Source organism: Cibotium barometz, chromosome 24 (assembly GCF_041138505.1).
Source record: "Cibotium barometz isolate CiBa-2024 chromosome 24, ASM4113850v1, whole genome shotgun sequence".
Lineage (NCBI taxonomy): Eukaryota > Viridiplantae > Streptophyta > Polypodiopsida > Cyatheales > Cibotiaceae > Cibotium > Cibotium barometz.
The window spans coordinates 30,969,117-30,986,606 of record NC_141069.1 but is presented as its reverse complement, the minus strand read 5'-3'; the positions used below and the strand labels follow the sequence as shown (position 1 = coordinate 30,986,606).

Genomic DNA, 17,490 nt, shown 5'->3' with positions numbered 1-17,490 from the left:
CCGTGTAACTCTAGGCAAAAATATCTTTATATGCTGATAGCAATTCTTGCAATTATTGTCTATATTCCTCTATAAGTTTGGCACTTACTTGAACTATTCAAGGGTTCTGATCATCCCCTAAGGTTATGCTAGAAAATTCATCTTCTTGCATCCAACTACTTTTTCGCATGTTTTTCTCATGAGCTTCTCTGGCAGATATGAATGCCTTAATTTCTTTAGGGAACATGTCTTTTTTTGCTTCTAAATAGATTTCTTTATTTTTGTCGAATGGGAAGTGCATCTTCTTTAAGATTAATCTTATGCTAATAAAATCTAGGGTCATTACCTTTCATATCCGTGTAACTCTAGGCAAAAATATCTTTATATGCTGATAGCAATTCTTGCAATTATTGTCTATATTCCTCTATAAGTTTGGCACTTACTTGAACTATTCAAGGGTTCTGATCATCCCCTAAGGTTATGCTAGAAAATTCATCTTCTTGCATCCAACTACTTTTTCGCATGTTTTTCTCATGAGCTTCTCTGGCAGATATGAATGCCTTAATTTCTTTAGGGAACATGTCTTTTTTTGCTTCTAAATAGATTTCTTTATTTTTGTCGAATGGGAAGTGCATCTTCTTTAAGATTAATCTTATGCTAATAAAATCTAGGGTCATTACCTTTCATATCCGTGTAACTCTAGGCAAAAATATCTTTATATGCTGATAGCAATTCTTGCAATTATTGTCTATATTCCTCTATAAGTTTGGCACTTACTTGAACTATTCAAGGGTTCTGATCATCCCCTAAGGTTATGCTAGAAAATTCATCTTCTTGCATCCAACTACTTTTTCGCATGTTTTTCTCATGAGCTTCTCTGGCAGATATGAATGCCTTAATTTCTTTAGGGAACATGTCTTTTTTTGCTTCTAAATAGATTTCTTTATTTTTTTGCTCTGGTGTTTTTTTGTTCTGAATTGGCTAGGATTCCGTCTTCCATGGTTCCCAGCTAGTTGCACCGCCACATCTTTTGGCTCATACTGTGACACTATTCGGTCAACATTCACCTTAAATAAAGAGACTAAATCCGGATTTTCTTTTAAAATCCTATCTTCCTCATCATCTTCCACTCCTTCCAGCCAGTTGAGTCCTTTTGCACAGAGTGGTTGATCCAACTGCTTAACATTGGGAGAAAAGCCACAATACAAGCTTTATTAAGGATGCTACAATACAAGCTCTATTCAAATTAGCTTTTTACTTATCATACTAAAGGTCAAGCTTTTATAAGCTTAATCTACATGCTAATGAAGTTCATGGACGTGCATGTAGGCAGTGGATGGGAGTGATGTAGGTGCAGTAGTAGCTGTAGCCATAGTGGAGAGTTTTGAGTGTAGGCCCATTGACATAATCATCTACAATGCTGGGATGACCATTGCTAGGCTTTCCGATAGTGTATAAGTGAAGGAGCTAGATGTGGTGAGACGGAGACTAGCCTCTTGCGATGTGTGTACCCAATGCATGCTACTCTCCACCTTATAAAGGCTAGGGAGTAATATTGATTTGCTATATAGGAATAATTTACCATAGAGATTACTATATAGTAATTTGTTAGTTATTAATATAGTGACTTTTTACATATGGATTTGCTATATATGAATATTTGCTATTTTTTACATATGGATTTGCTATATATGAATATTTTACTATATAGTAATTTTTTATTATCAATTACTATACAGCAATATTTTACTATATAGATTGTTGTATAAGAAAGTTTTCCTAGATTAATTACTATATAGTAATTGCTTTCATGACTTTTGCTATATAGCAACTTTTTACTACATAAGTGACCCAAGATTCTATCAACACAAAATAAACCTGAAGGAAGATGCAGTTCCGATCAAGCAACAACAGTGACGAATCCCAACTACGCTAAGCAAATCAAGGAGGAAATTGAAAAACTGCTGGTAGTAGGATTCATCCAACCAATAGAAAAATCAACCTGGTTAAGCCCCATTGTGATCGTACCAGAAAAGAATGGCAAGCTCAAAGTCTGTGTGGATTATAGGAAGCTGAATGCACCAACCATACTAGACCCATTTCCTTTGCCATTCATAGACTCTATGCTGGATGTTGTAGCAGGCCACAAAATGTATTCTTTCTTGGATGAATTCAGTGGATACAACCAAGTCAAAATGGCTATTGAAGACATGGAGAAGATCGCATTCATCCACGAAGTGGGGAGCATTCACGTCAAGCGTCATGATCTTTGGACTCCGGAATGTACCCGGCAACATTTCAACGCATGGTACAAGAAATTTTCTATGATTACTTAACTGAATCATGTGTTTGTTTGTGGATGACTTCAGTGTATTCAGGAGGTGTGTGCTGTCGGAACACTCCTTGGACACATAGTGTCCAAGGACGGGATTGCTATCGATCTAGCCAAGGTCAAGACGATAAGCAAGCTAAATCCACCACAAAACTTGAAGGAGCTCAACAAATTCTTGGGCCAAATTAAATGGCACAACCAATTCCTCAGGTACCTTGATGATATGGCACAACCACTGTACAACCTCACAAAGAAGGGGGTAGAATTCCTTTGGATAGAAGAGCGCAAGGAAGCCTTCTAAAATCTGAAATTCTTGATAATGCACCAATCATCCAACCACCAAAATGGGACAAGACCTTCCATGTATTCATGGGATGCATCGAATACAACAATTAGAAGTGTGCTGATGATGCAACAGACAGAAGAAGGGTGGTACAGACCCATTTACTATGCTAGTTGGATGTTGTCAAATGCCGAGAAAAATTACAGCACCGCTGAGAGGGAAGCCTTGGGACTGATTTACTCAGTCAATAAATTCCATCATTATTTGCTAGGAAATCACTTTGTGTTCCATGTAGATCATCAAGCCCTACTGTATCTAGTGAATAAGCCAGATCTGACCGTGAAGTTAGCAAGGTGGATGCTTCTACTGCAAGAATTTCAGTTCACCATCGTGCACACTCCTGACAATGAAAATGTAGTAGCAGATTTCCTTAGTAGAATAGACAAGAGAGTAGTCTACATGGGTGGCTGATTAGTTTCCAAATGCAAGACTACTTGCTCTTCAATCTGCACCCATGCAAAGTAATTGGTAGTTTAACATATTGCAATTCACCACAAAAGGAAAATTTCCCGCCGTCGCACTGACATGAGCAGAGATCAATAGAAGAAACTGGCTCTTCAAAGTAGGCATTACCTTGAGATTGCATAAGCTCTATACAAAAAAGGCATTGACCAAGTGTACAAACACATGATTTTTTGACATGTTGCTATTCATGATATGGATTAACATTTTCATGTAAATGACATTATTTTGTTACACCTATTTTGCGTTGCCATTTTAACTTGTACATGTGATGGTTTAACGCATGCAAAGTGTTGTTATCCATGCCTTGATCAACATCGGCATCATATTAAGAAAAATGTAATTATCTTTCTGAACTAATATAAAATGTAGGTTTTCTACCAATTTTAAGTACAATTGGATAGGCAAAATGGTGTAGCCATCTAGAATCTGCAGCTGGCTACACCATTCTACCCAAAAATATTTCCTGCATAGAGTGTTGATATATGCACTACTAGCATCGGTAACAACGATTTTGACCCCCCCATGTTATTTTCCTCTCCCCCCTCTGTGCGAACTAAGGCAATTATACATACGGCTATGTACACTTTTTATGAATGTGGCTATATACTTGGAAATAATCGTGTACCACAAGTATATCCTCATCCTCTTGTACTCTTATTAACTAAATAGATACGATAATTCAAATATGATATACGAGACATCAAACTTGCACCACGCTTAAACATGTAACACATAGAAATTCAACTTACATTCAAGATTGGGTGAAATCTCTCTCCCAATGTGTAACCTTTTCCAAAACACAACATTTTGATTCTATTATCCAAAATAACATGTTGAATCATTAAACAGGTTAACTTTTTTAATTCAACTTTTTTTACAAAAACTAACTTTTTTCCAACATTTAAAGTTTAAAAATATATTTTTTTTCCAAAAATTTAATGGATCTAACTATGATAAATCAAAATGGTGCATGTGTTTACACTTAGATAAATATAATGTTAACAGCTAGAAAGTGTTCACGTTCAATGTCCCTCCTTGCCATCTCCATTTTAATTCATATTCAGAGTCTACTCAAATCCATAATTTTTTAACATTCAAATTGAAACTATTCAACAAAAAAAAATCAACATGAGGTAACAATTATTTAGATAAACTAAATACTAGTTGCTTTAATGCGAAACAATGATATTACATCTCTCTCAACAAATCAACTCGCATCATATACAAGCAAAACAACCACCTGATCTATGCAAGCACATATACATAGCATCAAGTATTAAATAAAATCACCTCTAGAACAACTAACAAGATAATCGTTGTGTTTTATTATACCATAAAGAGAGTATATGATGCATGAAGTGCAAGGAGTGCTACGTTTACACAACTTTCAATTTTTGAAATGTGAAGAGGGTCTCGTTTACACAAACTTCACATAAGGACAATTTAACCAATTACAAGAACCTGTAATGGGAGGAGGAATATCAACAAAATCTTCACAATATGAGAAATCTTCCAAGAAAATGTACTTTTTTTTAATAATATTTTGTTATTGAATGAAATAACACAATAGATTCTGTAGTGTGGAGAATATTATCTTCCACCTAGCTTTGTAGAAACTGAAATGATCGTATATTTAATCTTCACCTCCAAGTAAACACATGTGGAGGCAATGAAGTTTAAGGATAAATAAACGAGGGGGATAATAAATTCACAACATATAGCACCAAAATGTTATTTCCATTTCCATTACAAATATTCTACAACAGTAATGATTAATGATCAAAAGTCAATAGAATGATGTTCCTCTAAATACTTTCTATTTACTTGCTTTCACTAATGGTTAAAAGTCAATAAAATATCAATAATTTCTATTTGCTTGCTTTCTCTAATAATTAAAGGTCAAAAAAATGATAATCCTCCAAATGATTTCAAATCCTCCAAATGCTTTCTATTTACATTCACCCTTCCATGTCCTTGTGAAGGCAATGATACTATAATCACCCGCATAATTTTTATTTACACTGCTTAAACTGCTTAGCCTGTCTTTTGAGGCTGCCAAAACCAACTTCTATTCCTCAAACCTCCACCTCTTCCCAAACGTTCAAATTTTTCCAAGTGGCAGCTTTGCAAAATCTCTACCTTAAGAGAATATAGAGATAAAGAAGAGAAGAGAAGACATAATCACCTTCCTGTCATTTCTATTAGCATGCATTCATCTATATATTTTCTATTTCCATGCATTCACCCATACTCTTCCTGTTAAGGCCTAGCAATTTTCTACGAGACCATTGAGAGCTCATTTGGTTAGTTAAGGGAAGAAGAGAGCAGAGAGCAGGAGAGACTCGGGGGGCAGTGGCGGTGGGGAAATTATGCCTAAGGTTGAATTAATAATTTCACCCATATTCGTCCTCATATGGCTTTTCACGAGGAAGGCAGTGCTGGTTTAAAACTGCAAAAGACATGAAAACTCTTCACCTCATTAGATCAACGGCAAGGAAAAGATAATTTATCTCCTTGATGAAATGCAGGAAACATTGAATTAGCTCGTGATTACTCAGTACTATCATTTTAGCAAACCTCGAGGCTCACATCAAGGGAGAACCCTTGTAATCAATGGCGGGCTGTGCTGTGCAACATCTCGTCGGGTGAGATTAGAGCTTAATTGCACTGAGGTAAGTACTAAACTCACAATGGCGTGACGATAAATCAAAGAAGGGAGGAGCTTATATCATCTCGATTAAGACCAGATACGACGAGTCTAGAAGATCGATATGCTAAACTGAGTTAGGAACTCAACAGAACGATTAAAACCCAGAACGGGAACCCTATTCAAGATTTATGTACAAACAGCACTTCTGCGTCGCCCTCAGGCATTATAAACTTCGTAAACATAAAGAGACACAGATCAGCTTCGTTTCACGGGGTCGAATGTGGCCACTCCGGCCACAGCGCCACCCAAGCCCACCAGAACCACTCCCCCCGCCAAGACACTGAGCAGGAGATTCTTAAGAGACGGCGACACTCCGGGCTGCGCTGCCTCCGCTATCTCCGGCACCACCATCGCCGCTGCAACCGCCAACGCTAACGCCGTCGCACCGGCAGCTCCTTTCTCCACATTGAAGACCTTCGCCTCCCCATCACCGGCGCTGCATAGGATCAACACATGCTTGTAAGTACAGAAGCAGCTGACACACCTTAGTTTTGCCTTCTGTTCCTTTTTCTTTGAAACAGCAATATTACCTCATGGTGAAGCGACAGCATCGAGGGTGATGAGCCGGAAGGAGTAATTTACTAGACGGCGAGGAGAGTGAGCTATTCAGAGAGGATAGAAGGGAAGACTTGGCATGGGCGCATGGAGAGACAACGGTAGAGTAACTGAGAGAGGCAGCAGCTGCCATTGCTATGTCTGACAGCAGGTAGATCGCACAGTGCGGTTCTCCGCGCCTAGCCTTAGCTACAAGATGTAGCTTTATCCAGTCACATGTGGATAAGCCCAGCATCTGTTTGGCCAATAAGGAGATGGAGAGACCCAAAATTGAAAAGTACCAATTTCCATCCTATGGCCCACGGATTTGAATATATATATATATATGTGTGTGTGAGAGAGAGAGAGAGAGAGCATGCGGTATGCACTATGTGAGCACATGCCATGATTATATGGAGAAATCCATGAGCAAACCATGGTTTGTTGGTGACCTCCATCCCTCCTTCACTTAGAAGTATCTAAGTGAAGGAGGTTTAGCCTTTTTATGTAGTTCTAGGAAGCACAAAGGTAAATGACAAAACTTTGGACGAGATCATTAAAACTTGAATCACATCACTCCTATATATAAGGAGAGTAAAATTGGAGACACTTGATGAAAGTGTAATCATGCTTAGGAAGAACTAATAGAGATCATTGAAGAATTGAAGGTAGTGGATGTGAATGACCTATGAAGAGTGACTAGTCATTGATGTGCTTCTAGGACTCAAACTGGCTTAACTTGGACTAGGAGTTTGTGTCAACCTCACTCTCAAAATTTCTTAACTGCTTCTCGGATAATTCACATTCCTAAGACTCGAGTGTTAGTCGATTTTTGCTTGGGTTCATAATCATTTAGTAACTTTTTCTCGAATAATTCACATTCCTATTACTCAAGTGTAAGGAGTTTTGCTTGGGTTCATAATCATTTAGTAACTTGTGGCTCTACCACCTCGAATGGTTGAGCCATGACTTAGAACTAACAAAGATTGTCAACTACAGTAGTAGAGCTAGGTTGAACTTATGCTTACTTGCTACAAAGGTAGTGCTACCAACGAGTAAAAGGCTTGGCAAAAAAAAGTAATAGCAAGACTCTAAATTATGTGAACCATAGCATGACGAGTAAAAGACTTGGCAAAAAAGGTAATAGCAAGACTCTAAAATATGAGAACCATAATTTGAAACAAAAAAAAGAAAAATATGTAGGTATAAAAAAGAATTAATATTACAAGATTGTTTGTGCAAATAATCTTTATAATAAAGAAATATTGAATAATGCACCGAATGATATGTTTTTTGGCATTATATAGCTTATAAGGATGCCAATGGTAATCCTGATTTGATACAACAAGTTGGGGCTATAGTGAGTTACTTGCAAATGAAAAGTTGGGGTACTTAGAGGCACAACATCAGGCCTTGCAAGAAGCATTAGTCTTCTTTCATCATCATCATAATATGCCTTGCAATAAGCCTCACAAAGCTTATTGTTGTGACACTTATGATGAGCCATATTGCGACTCTATGTGGTTCTATGGCTTTGTGAGGGTTTTTACAGAGAGTAAACGATCATTATTTCTAGGTCTATTCAATGCTACATATTATGCGCTTAAGAGAGAATACACACGTTTTTTTAATTCATATTTTGATAATTCATGAAATTGAAAAAGAATCCTATCTTTCATGCCATGACCAAGCATATTAAAGTGCATTACCACACTATGTCAAAGATAGGCTCCATGCAGGAGAGATCAATCTAATCTATTGTAGTATACATGACAATGTGGAAGATCTTTTTACTAAAGCCTTATCACGTGAAAAGTTTGAGTCCTTCTATAAAGTTTTGGGCCTCTTACCTTTCAAAGACTGTTTCTATACACCTCACATTTGTACTACAGGTGGGTTTGTTTGATATGTGGTAAGGCCATACACTTATGCCATGGGTAGTTTTGTCCCACTCGGTCTTTCCTCATGGCCATCTAAGTATGAATGGGCACCTTAGGGTTAGCTAGTATACAAGCAACCTCATTTAGAATTTAGGGTTACTACTCATTTGTTCTTTCCCTTTGTACTTGTAGAGAGCTTCATCTCTTTCTTTTAAGCTTGCCAATCTCTCTTACACTCTACACCCTTGTGTTCTTGTCTTTGAGCATTGTGTGTGTGAGTCTCCGGCTCCATATTCTATGTGAGCTAATAATTATGGAACGTTTGTAAGTCCCATGAAATTTTGAGTCTCATTCTTATTTTCTCTGTGTATGAGAGAGTTTTCTACAGAGAGCCGAAACGGGCTATAACACAGCTAGGTGGTCTTCTAAGAAAACTCTAGCTCAAGGTGATTAGGTTCCACCATTGGTTTAGTTTTAGCTACACTAGAGGGGTCGGCTTTGTGTATAGAGATCTATACACTTATGCCATCATAGCCATCTGGGTATTCCCTATTGGGATGGATTTTTAATCTACTAATTAAATCTACCTATCTGCTGATCGGATCTATTAATCTGTCGATTGGATCTCATAGTCTGATAGTCTGCTAGTCGAACCTAAAAGTCTGCTTGTTGTTGCATATCTATTAATCTACTAGTCAGACCTGATTGTCTACTAACTTCTTGCTGCACGATTAGATTTGGCAATGTACTAGTCAAATCTACTAGTCTACTACAATGATGTAGCCAAGTTTTTGAAATGTACTATAGGTAATACAACACTGTGTATTCTTTTTGTCAACACCATGTATTCTTTTTTGGGAGCGTCATTTGAGTGGTTTGGATTACTTAGCTAATCCTCATAATAGATGGTTTTTGGGAGCGTCATGATCTACTAGTCTACTATAATGCTATAGCCAAGGTCTTGGAATGTACTATAGGTAATATGACACCATGTGTTCTTTTTGCCAACATCGTGTATTCTTCTTTGGGAGTGTCATCTAACTAGTTTGGATTACTTAGCTCTCATGGTCTAGTTTTTGGTGAATCTGATCCTCCATTCTTGTTGTTTGTTGGGTTCACATAATCCCATAATCAAAAACCAAAATGTGAGACTTGTTTATCTTAGAGTTAGGTACATTTGAGGGTTTCTCATGGGTCTTGACCCTTTTTGCTCTTCATGTGTCCCCTCAACTCCTATCACATTTTGATTCTCCTCCTGGTTTATTTCTTGGTTATGTTGGTTTAGAACAACATTTTTGACCACTAGCAAATTTAGAACTTTTGAGGCCTTGGCTTGCTTCTTGATGTTCATGTTGTTTATATTTTTTTCCTCTTATCTTCTTTTTTTTTGAAGCGTGTAGGTTCCTTCTTCACATTAGCATTCTCCCTTTTGACTCCTCATCTCACTCCATGCTAACATAATTTTTTGCTATCTTTTTTATTATTTCAAGGAGTCTCCACATTATTTTCTTGAAGAGTCATGAAGATGTCCTCAATGAGACCATTGGTGAACATATCCTATCTTTGGGAGGTGCCAAATGCACGTAGGTATTGTTCTATTATGACAATTCTTGCATTGCTTCTTTCAGGAAATTTGAGAAATTCTTCAGTTCCTTACTTCCTTCAAGAACTTTCGAAAATTATTCAATTCCTTTTATCAAGCTTCCTAAACTCATGTTTTGTGCTCGCTTTGGAAATGTTCTTGGTGGTGACTCTATTAAATATACTTTTGATATTTTCGTATGACAATATGTCCCATTTCCCATTATTGTTACAAAATATTACCTGTGTAAGCTAAGCTACCATTTTGCACAACTGCACTCCTTGAAAGATCCCTGCCCCCTCCACGCAATGAATTCCAGGGTGCTAGCAGCAGAAGTAGCACTTCTTGCGTAGGGTAGAACCTCTCACTCGGGGCCTCGCCCACGGATATCTCGACAAGAGACTAATCCCTCGGTTCTTCCAAAATCGAACCCGGAAAAACTTCCCTCACCCAGCACACATAGGCGATTCTTCCATGATATTTTTATTCTAATGTAGTCAAGATCCTTAACTAACCAAACTGATCCGACCAAACCCGTAAGTCACATGGTTAGATCAAGGAAGAGACTTACACTTGGATCATAGAGACCAACGCTTTTTTCCTTATCAAGAGGCACAGCCGTTGATTCTTTTCCATAGAACAAAGACTTACACTTGGATCATAGAGACCAACGCTTTTTTCCTTATCAAGAGGCACAGCCGTTGATTCTTTTCCATAGAACAAAGACTATCCGGGATTTACTTCATCTATCGTAACATAACAGAATTGAGTCTCATTTTAGGGATCCATCAGTCTAGCCTAACCATATCCAATCCCATGGGTTAGCCAACCGCTGTAGTGATAGGATCCATTTAGAAATTTGGTTATGTTTTGTCCCGGGTACTAGGGAAAAGAGTTCCCAGGCCCCCTAGCCGACACTTCAAGCAAACTTCAAGATAGTCACACCACTTACACACCCAAATTGCCTTTTTCATAGATTCAACTATCTTTAAAACAATCTTTTAATGAAACCATAGTATCACTGATCATAATCCTCCAAAATATCCAGCTTGAATTCTAATTTCCAATCATTCCTTCATCGATGTACTTATGGCATCATTGGCAACCAGAACGCTCACCACCTGTTCACTTAGGGGCCTTTTCAATAGTTCCTAGCTCATAGTACTAGGCAATATAATCACATAAGAAAATCCAAATGGACTCTCCGGTGTTGTTGTTGAAGATCAGCAAGATCAACCAACAGATCCATATGAAGGAGCCATGGACTCATCCGTTGAGGACCAGCAAGGACAATCAACAGATCCATGCCTAAGTTCAGAAAACAACTCTAACACCTTGTTCCATTTTCTTCCTTGATGTTGCACACGTGGGTATCTTCGGCGACCCAAGAGCCCGAGCACCGTATGGTCAGCACCCTCTAGGCTTCTTCGCGGGTCACCTAGTGCTACACTCATAGGCCGCTTCCTTGGTCCCTCATCCACAGTACCGGAAGCTCACCATTTAAATCGAACCAAGGCTGTCTAAGACCTCGGCCGACCTTGCTACACGAGACATCCTCCATTGACTCTCTGTCAGCTCTATTGTAACTTTATCACTCAAGTCTCCATTATCTCATTCACAAGATGGTCAAAATGCTTCCCCAGCATTCTTGACATAAAACAGTCATTTAAAAATAGGTTATAAATACAGTTTCTAACGAACTCTCATCTTTCCACATTGTTCCACATCATTTCTCGTTATTCCACATTCTTCCAAATCAATTCACTTTGCTTATTCCACATCCAATCATATCTATTCCCATCATCCTCCTTCATCCATTCTCATCCAATTGTATATACGCCCATCATTCTAGGGCTAACTTATCTTTTGTACATTGACACAATCTAATACTTTGTGTTGTGTGCATTCTTGCTTCTTCTTCTCCAAGCTTTGTGCGCTTTCCTACAACCCTAATTACAACAATTGGTATCAGAGCAGGCATCGGCTCCCAGGGCTACGCCGCTAGCACACTCCGACTCACGTTCTCCGATTGAGGTGAGCTTTCTCGAGTGCTTGTAGGTCCCTATACTCTGCAGACAAAGGGCATTGCGTTCTCAGAAATTGAATTTGAGGTCGTTTCGGGCTCCATTTTTGCATTTCAAGTTCTTCATAGGTGTTTTTGTCAATTTGTACAGAAATTTTGACAGTGCAGTTTTCTGCAAAACAGGCATGTGTATTCTATTGTGGACCGTGCTACATAGCACAGGTTATTTTCTGTTCAGTCTTTGCTTCATTACAGGTAGCTTTTGCATCAGTTTCAGTCAATGGCCATGGCTGATAACAGCAATGATGTATTTCGCATGTTGTCTGTTGATGACAAATTGGATGGAGACAACAACTACCCACTTTGGGCATACATGATGCAACATGTTTTGGTTGCAAAAGGAGTGTGGAACATTGTGCAGGGTATGGATGTACGTCCAGGTTCTGTGGATGTAGGATCTGTTGAGGATGTTGGAGGTTCTAGCAGCTCTACTGTTGCTGTTGTTTTACCCACTGTTGAACAAGCTCGTTGGGATGGTAAAGATGCGCAGGCTCATGCCTTGATTGCACTTCTGTCAAACATAACATCACCCCACATATTCGTTCAGCTAAAATAGCAAAACAGGCTTGGGATATTCTAGCTGGTTTGTATATGCAGGTCGTAATGAGGCAAAAATCTCTTACCTGCGTAAAGAGCTAGAATCAAAGATTATGCAGGAAGATGATGACATGAATGTTTTTCTTGCTGAGATTAAAGATCTCAAAGAATAGTTGATTTATGCAGGTGAGATTATTCCTGATCATTCTCTTGTGCAGATTGTTCTTGATGCTTTACCTGAGTCATATCAGACTTTTGCTTCCACGTGGAGACTTGTTACTGAGGACAGACCTGATGTTGTCAAGTATGATACTTTAGTCAACAAACTCTTGCAAGAAGCGCAGTCCAGGCAAAACAGGGCTAGGCAGCGTGCAGTTGATCAGGCATTTATTGCTGCCGTAGAGAAGAAGTGGTAAGGTAGCCCCTTCCACTGTTTCTTCTCCTATTAATAGGTCTACAACTTCTTCTCCTTCCACAAGTAGCAACAATAGGTCTGAGAAGGCTCTTGATAAAGGCAAGAAAAAGATCAGGTGTAACTATTGTAAGGCAACTGATCATGTCATTAAGAATTGCCCTAAGCTAAAGGCTAAAGAGACAAAGAAGAAAGAGTCAAATGCAGCCACAATAGCGGATGCTTCTACAAATGCAGCCACAATAGCGGATGCTTCTACAAATGCAAATTCTGCAAATGTTGTGCAGGATACAGAATGGGCGTTTAGCGTGTATTGCCAGTATGACCCATCTGTACATGATGCATGTTTGGCAGTTTTTGTTGACTCTCATGTATGGTATTTTGACAGTGGTGCTACAAAGCACATTACCTCGCATCATGATATGTTCACTTGTCTTGAGGCTGTCTCTAATGGGAATACTGTCACATGTGCCAATAATGCTTCTTACCCAGTGAAGGGCATTGGTAAAATTATGCTTACTGCTGCAAATGGTAGCGCTTTCACACTTTCAGATGCTTTGTATGTGCCAGGGATAAAGATGAATCTATTGTCTATCTTTGCACTTGCTAGACTTGGACTTGTAGTCAAATTTGTGGATGACAGATGTACTATTCATGATTTGACTTCTAGGGATATGATTATTATATCTGGCACCTTGTTTCGTGGGCTGTATAGGCTCAATTATTATGGGCAAGTGTGTGGAAGATTCAGCAAACGTAGTTTCTGATGAAAAGGCAGTTTCAGATGCAAAACTATGGCATGCTCGTTTGGTCATCTGAACTTTGCTAGTTTGCTGCGTTTGCAAAAATTTGATATGGTTACTTCATTGCCCCCTCTTGAGGCACCAGTGAAACATGTTTGTGAAGGCTGTATTTTGGGCAAAATGCAGCGTTATGCGTTTCCAAAGGATGGTTATGTGCGGGCCACTCGCAAATTGCAACTTGTACATAGTGATGTATGTGGGCCTATGCAAACACTTGTACTTTGTGACTTTCATTGATGATTACTCAAGGCATGCATGGGTATATCCACTGAAGGCAAAGTCCGAAGTGTTTTTGTGCTTCAAACAGTTTTTGCTTATGGTTGAAAATGTATCCAATTGTACTGTGGGCACCCTCCATTCTGATCAAGGGGGGAGTACATGTCTAAAGAGTTATCAAGGGGGGAGTACATGTCTAAAGAGTTTGATGCATTTCTTGCTAGTCGTGGGATAAAACACCAATGTACAGTGCCGTATACCCCTCAGCAAAATGGTGTTGCTGCTGAGAGGAAAAACAGGTCACTTATGGAGATGGCATGATGTATGGTCAAGAGCCAAGCCTTACCACATGCGTTTTGGCTTGAGGCTATCATGTGTGCTGCATATGTACTCAACAGGTGTCCCACTAAGGCCTTGCAGTCTGTTACTCCATACGAAGCTTAGCATGGCAGGAAGCCTTTTATTGGTCACTTGCGTGTCTTTGGTTGCTTGGCCTATGCTTAGTGCCTGTGCAACAACGTAGAAAATTGGATGTTAAGGCTGTTAAATGCATTTTTGTTGGTTACAGTGTTGAGAGCAAGGGTTACAGATTGTATCATCCGTAGTCAAAGCGTATCTTGATTAGTCCGAGATGTTGTTTTTGTGGAAGATGCTGTGCAGCCTTTGTTATCATGTACCAAAGAGACAGGTGTGAGCTCACGGGATGTATTTGATACGTTGTTGCCTCTATTTACAGGTGAGAATTCATGTACCAAAGATGCTGTGTTGAGAGCAAGGGTTACAGATTGTATCATCCGTAGTCAAAGCGTATCTTGATTAGTCCGAGATGTTGTTTTTGTGGAAGATGATGTGCAGACTTTGTTATCATGTACCAAAGAGACAGGTGTGAGCTCACAGGATGTATTTGATACGTTGTTGCCTCTATTTACAGGTGGGAATTCAAATGTAAGTCCTAATAAGGAAAATATTTAGCCTATGTAGATTTCAAACGACATCATAGATCAGCCTATTTCTGATGCAGATTTACAGTATGTAATTTATGAAGATAGGGCTAAAAATGAGCAGGCTAGAGGTATGCCTAAATGGCTGGTGCAAACCTTGCGTGATAGTAAAATTGATGCACCTATGTCTAGTCGTACTCGTTCAGGTTTTCAGCATGCCTCTTATGCATCAGATTGTTATGCTTTGGCTGTGTCTAGTATGTGTGAAGAGGAAGAACCTCTTTCATTTGATGAGGCACAAAAATCAGAAAATTGGTTGGCTGCAATGCAAAGTGAATATGATGCTATAATGAAGAATGGTACATGGTCTTTATGTGATTTGCCTATTGATAAAAAGGCCATTGGATGTAAGTGGGTTTTTAAATTGAAACGAAACCCAGATGGCAGTGTTGATCGCTATAAGACTAGACTTGTTGCAAAGGGTTATGCTCAAGAAAAGGTCATTGATTTTGATGAGACCTTTGCTCCCACTTGTCGTATGACTACCATTCGTAGCATTTGTGCATTGGCAGCTCATAATGGTTGGAATGTACATTAGTTGGACATAAAGACTGCGTTCTTGAATGAAGATTTGCATGAGGAGGTGTATGTATCATAGCCTCGTGGTTTTGTTCAAAGAGGGCAGGAAAACAAAGTGTACAGGTTGAAAAAGGCTTTGTATGGTTTAAAGCAAGCTCCACGAGCTTGGTATGAAAAGATACATGCATGTTTGACCGCACATGGTTTTCAGAATAGTCCAACAGAAAGCACTTTGTATGTTAAATGTATGGATGATGTACATCTAATCATTGCTCTCTATGTCAATGACATGCTGCTCACAGGACCAAATGAGAGTCATATTGCTGTTTTTAAGGCTGATTTGAATGCCTCTTTTGAGATGTCAAATTTGGGGCATTTGCATCATTATTTGGGGATACAATTTAAGCAGTGGATGGAGGTATTGCTTTGTGTCAGACAAAGTATATTGAGACATTGTTGCGGAGATTTAGACTTGAAGACTGCAAGCCTATTGCTACTCCAATGGAGACAGGTTTGAAGTTGAGTCTTCATGATGCTGGAGATCACTTTGATGTCACACTCTATATCAGACAGCTGTTGGTTGCCTCATTTATGTATGCATTACGAGGCCGGACATTCAGTTTGCAATCTCACAGGTAAGCAAGTTTATGCATAGCCCAGGGTCTCAGCATTGGAAGGCAGTTAAACGTATCTTTCGCTACTTGAGTGGCACCATACATCTTGGGTTATTTTATCCCAAGGGGGGATCGTTGCCGCTAGATTTACATGCCTTTTCAGACTCAGATTGGGCTGGTTGCTATGACACAAGAGTGTCCACAAGTGGTTTTTGTTTCATGCTCGGTAGCTCATGCATATCTTGGTTGAGCAAGAAGCAACCTACTGTGGCCACTTCTAGTTGTGAAGCTGAGTACAGGGCAGCTTTCACAGCTACGGTTGAGTGTGTGTGGCTCAGACGGCTTATGATTGACTTGGGTGTTGGACAGGAGTCTGCCACCTCTATCTACACTGACAACAGTCAGAGCGCATTGGTAGTTGCGAGAAACCCAGTTTTTCATGCTCGCACAAAGCACATTGAGGTGCGTTATCACTATGTCAGGGAGAGACTCTCAGCAGGAGAGATCAGCTTGGCCTATGTGCCAACACAGGACAACCTCGCACAAAGCACATCGAGGTGCATTATCATTATGTCAGGGAGAGACTCTCAGCAGGAGAGATCAGCTTGGCCTATGTGCCAACACAGGACAACCTCGCACAAAGCACATTGAGGTGCATTATCACTATGTCAGGGAGAGACTCTCAGCAGGAGAGATCAGCTTGGCCTATGTGCCAACACCGGACAACCTCGCCGATCTTTTCACCAAGGCGCTTCCTCGTGATAAGTTTGAAGCTTGGCCTATGTGCCAACACCGGACAACCTCGCCGATCTTTTCACCAAGGCGCTTCCTCATGAGAAGTTCGAAGCTTTCCGCAAAGCTTTGGGCTTGCTCCCCTTTGTGGACTGATCTACTTCATGGCACTTCCCTATACATGAGTGCCAGCTCTCGTTCACACCATCACTCCCAAGGGGGATTTGTTGCCATATATATAGGCAGTGATGTGTGTGAACACACTTAGGACCGCCGGGGTACTTTTTCCCTCTTTAGGAGGTTTTTCCCCCGGCTTGTATATACGCCCATCATTCTAGGGCTAACTTATCTTTTGTACATTGACACAATCTAATACTTTGTGTTGTGTGCATTTTTGCTTCTTCTTCTCCAAGCTTTTGTGTGCTTTCTTGCAACCCTAATTCCAACACCAATCATATCATATTACATCTCATCACATCTATCCATATCACATCACATTCATCCACATCACATCTCATCACATCCAATTACATCTATTCAGATCCTCATCACATCACATCACATCCATCCTCATCACATCTCATCCATTCACATCTACCCATATCCACATCACATCATCACATCACATCCATTCACATCACATCTCATCTGTTCACATCCACCCCGATCCACATCACATCTCATCTCATCTGTTCACATCCACCCCGATCCACATCACATCTCATCTCATCCATTCACATCTACCTCG

At 39.6% G+C, this 17,490-nt stretch overlaps 1 protein-coding gene across 1 annotated transcript; it reads right to left on the bottom strand.

The window, feature by feature from the left end:
- Positions 1-5,827: 5,827 nt before the first annotated feature.
- Positions 5,828-6,608, bottom strand: LOC147625171 (uncharacterized). The gene is made up of 2 exons (XM_086818422.1): positions 6,360-6,608; positions 5,828-6,265 (listed from the first exon to the last, which is right to left on the bottom strand). Exons 1-2 carry the CDS (start codon positions 6,515-6,517, stop codon positions 6,025-6,027), a joined length of 399 nt encoding a protein of 132 aa, XP_086674548.1. The 5' UTR covers positions 6,518-6,608; the 3' UTR covers positions 5,828-6,024.
- Positions 6,609-17,490: the final 10,882 nt, after the last annotated feature.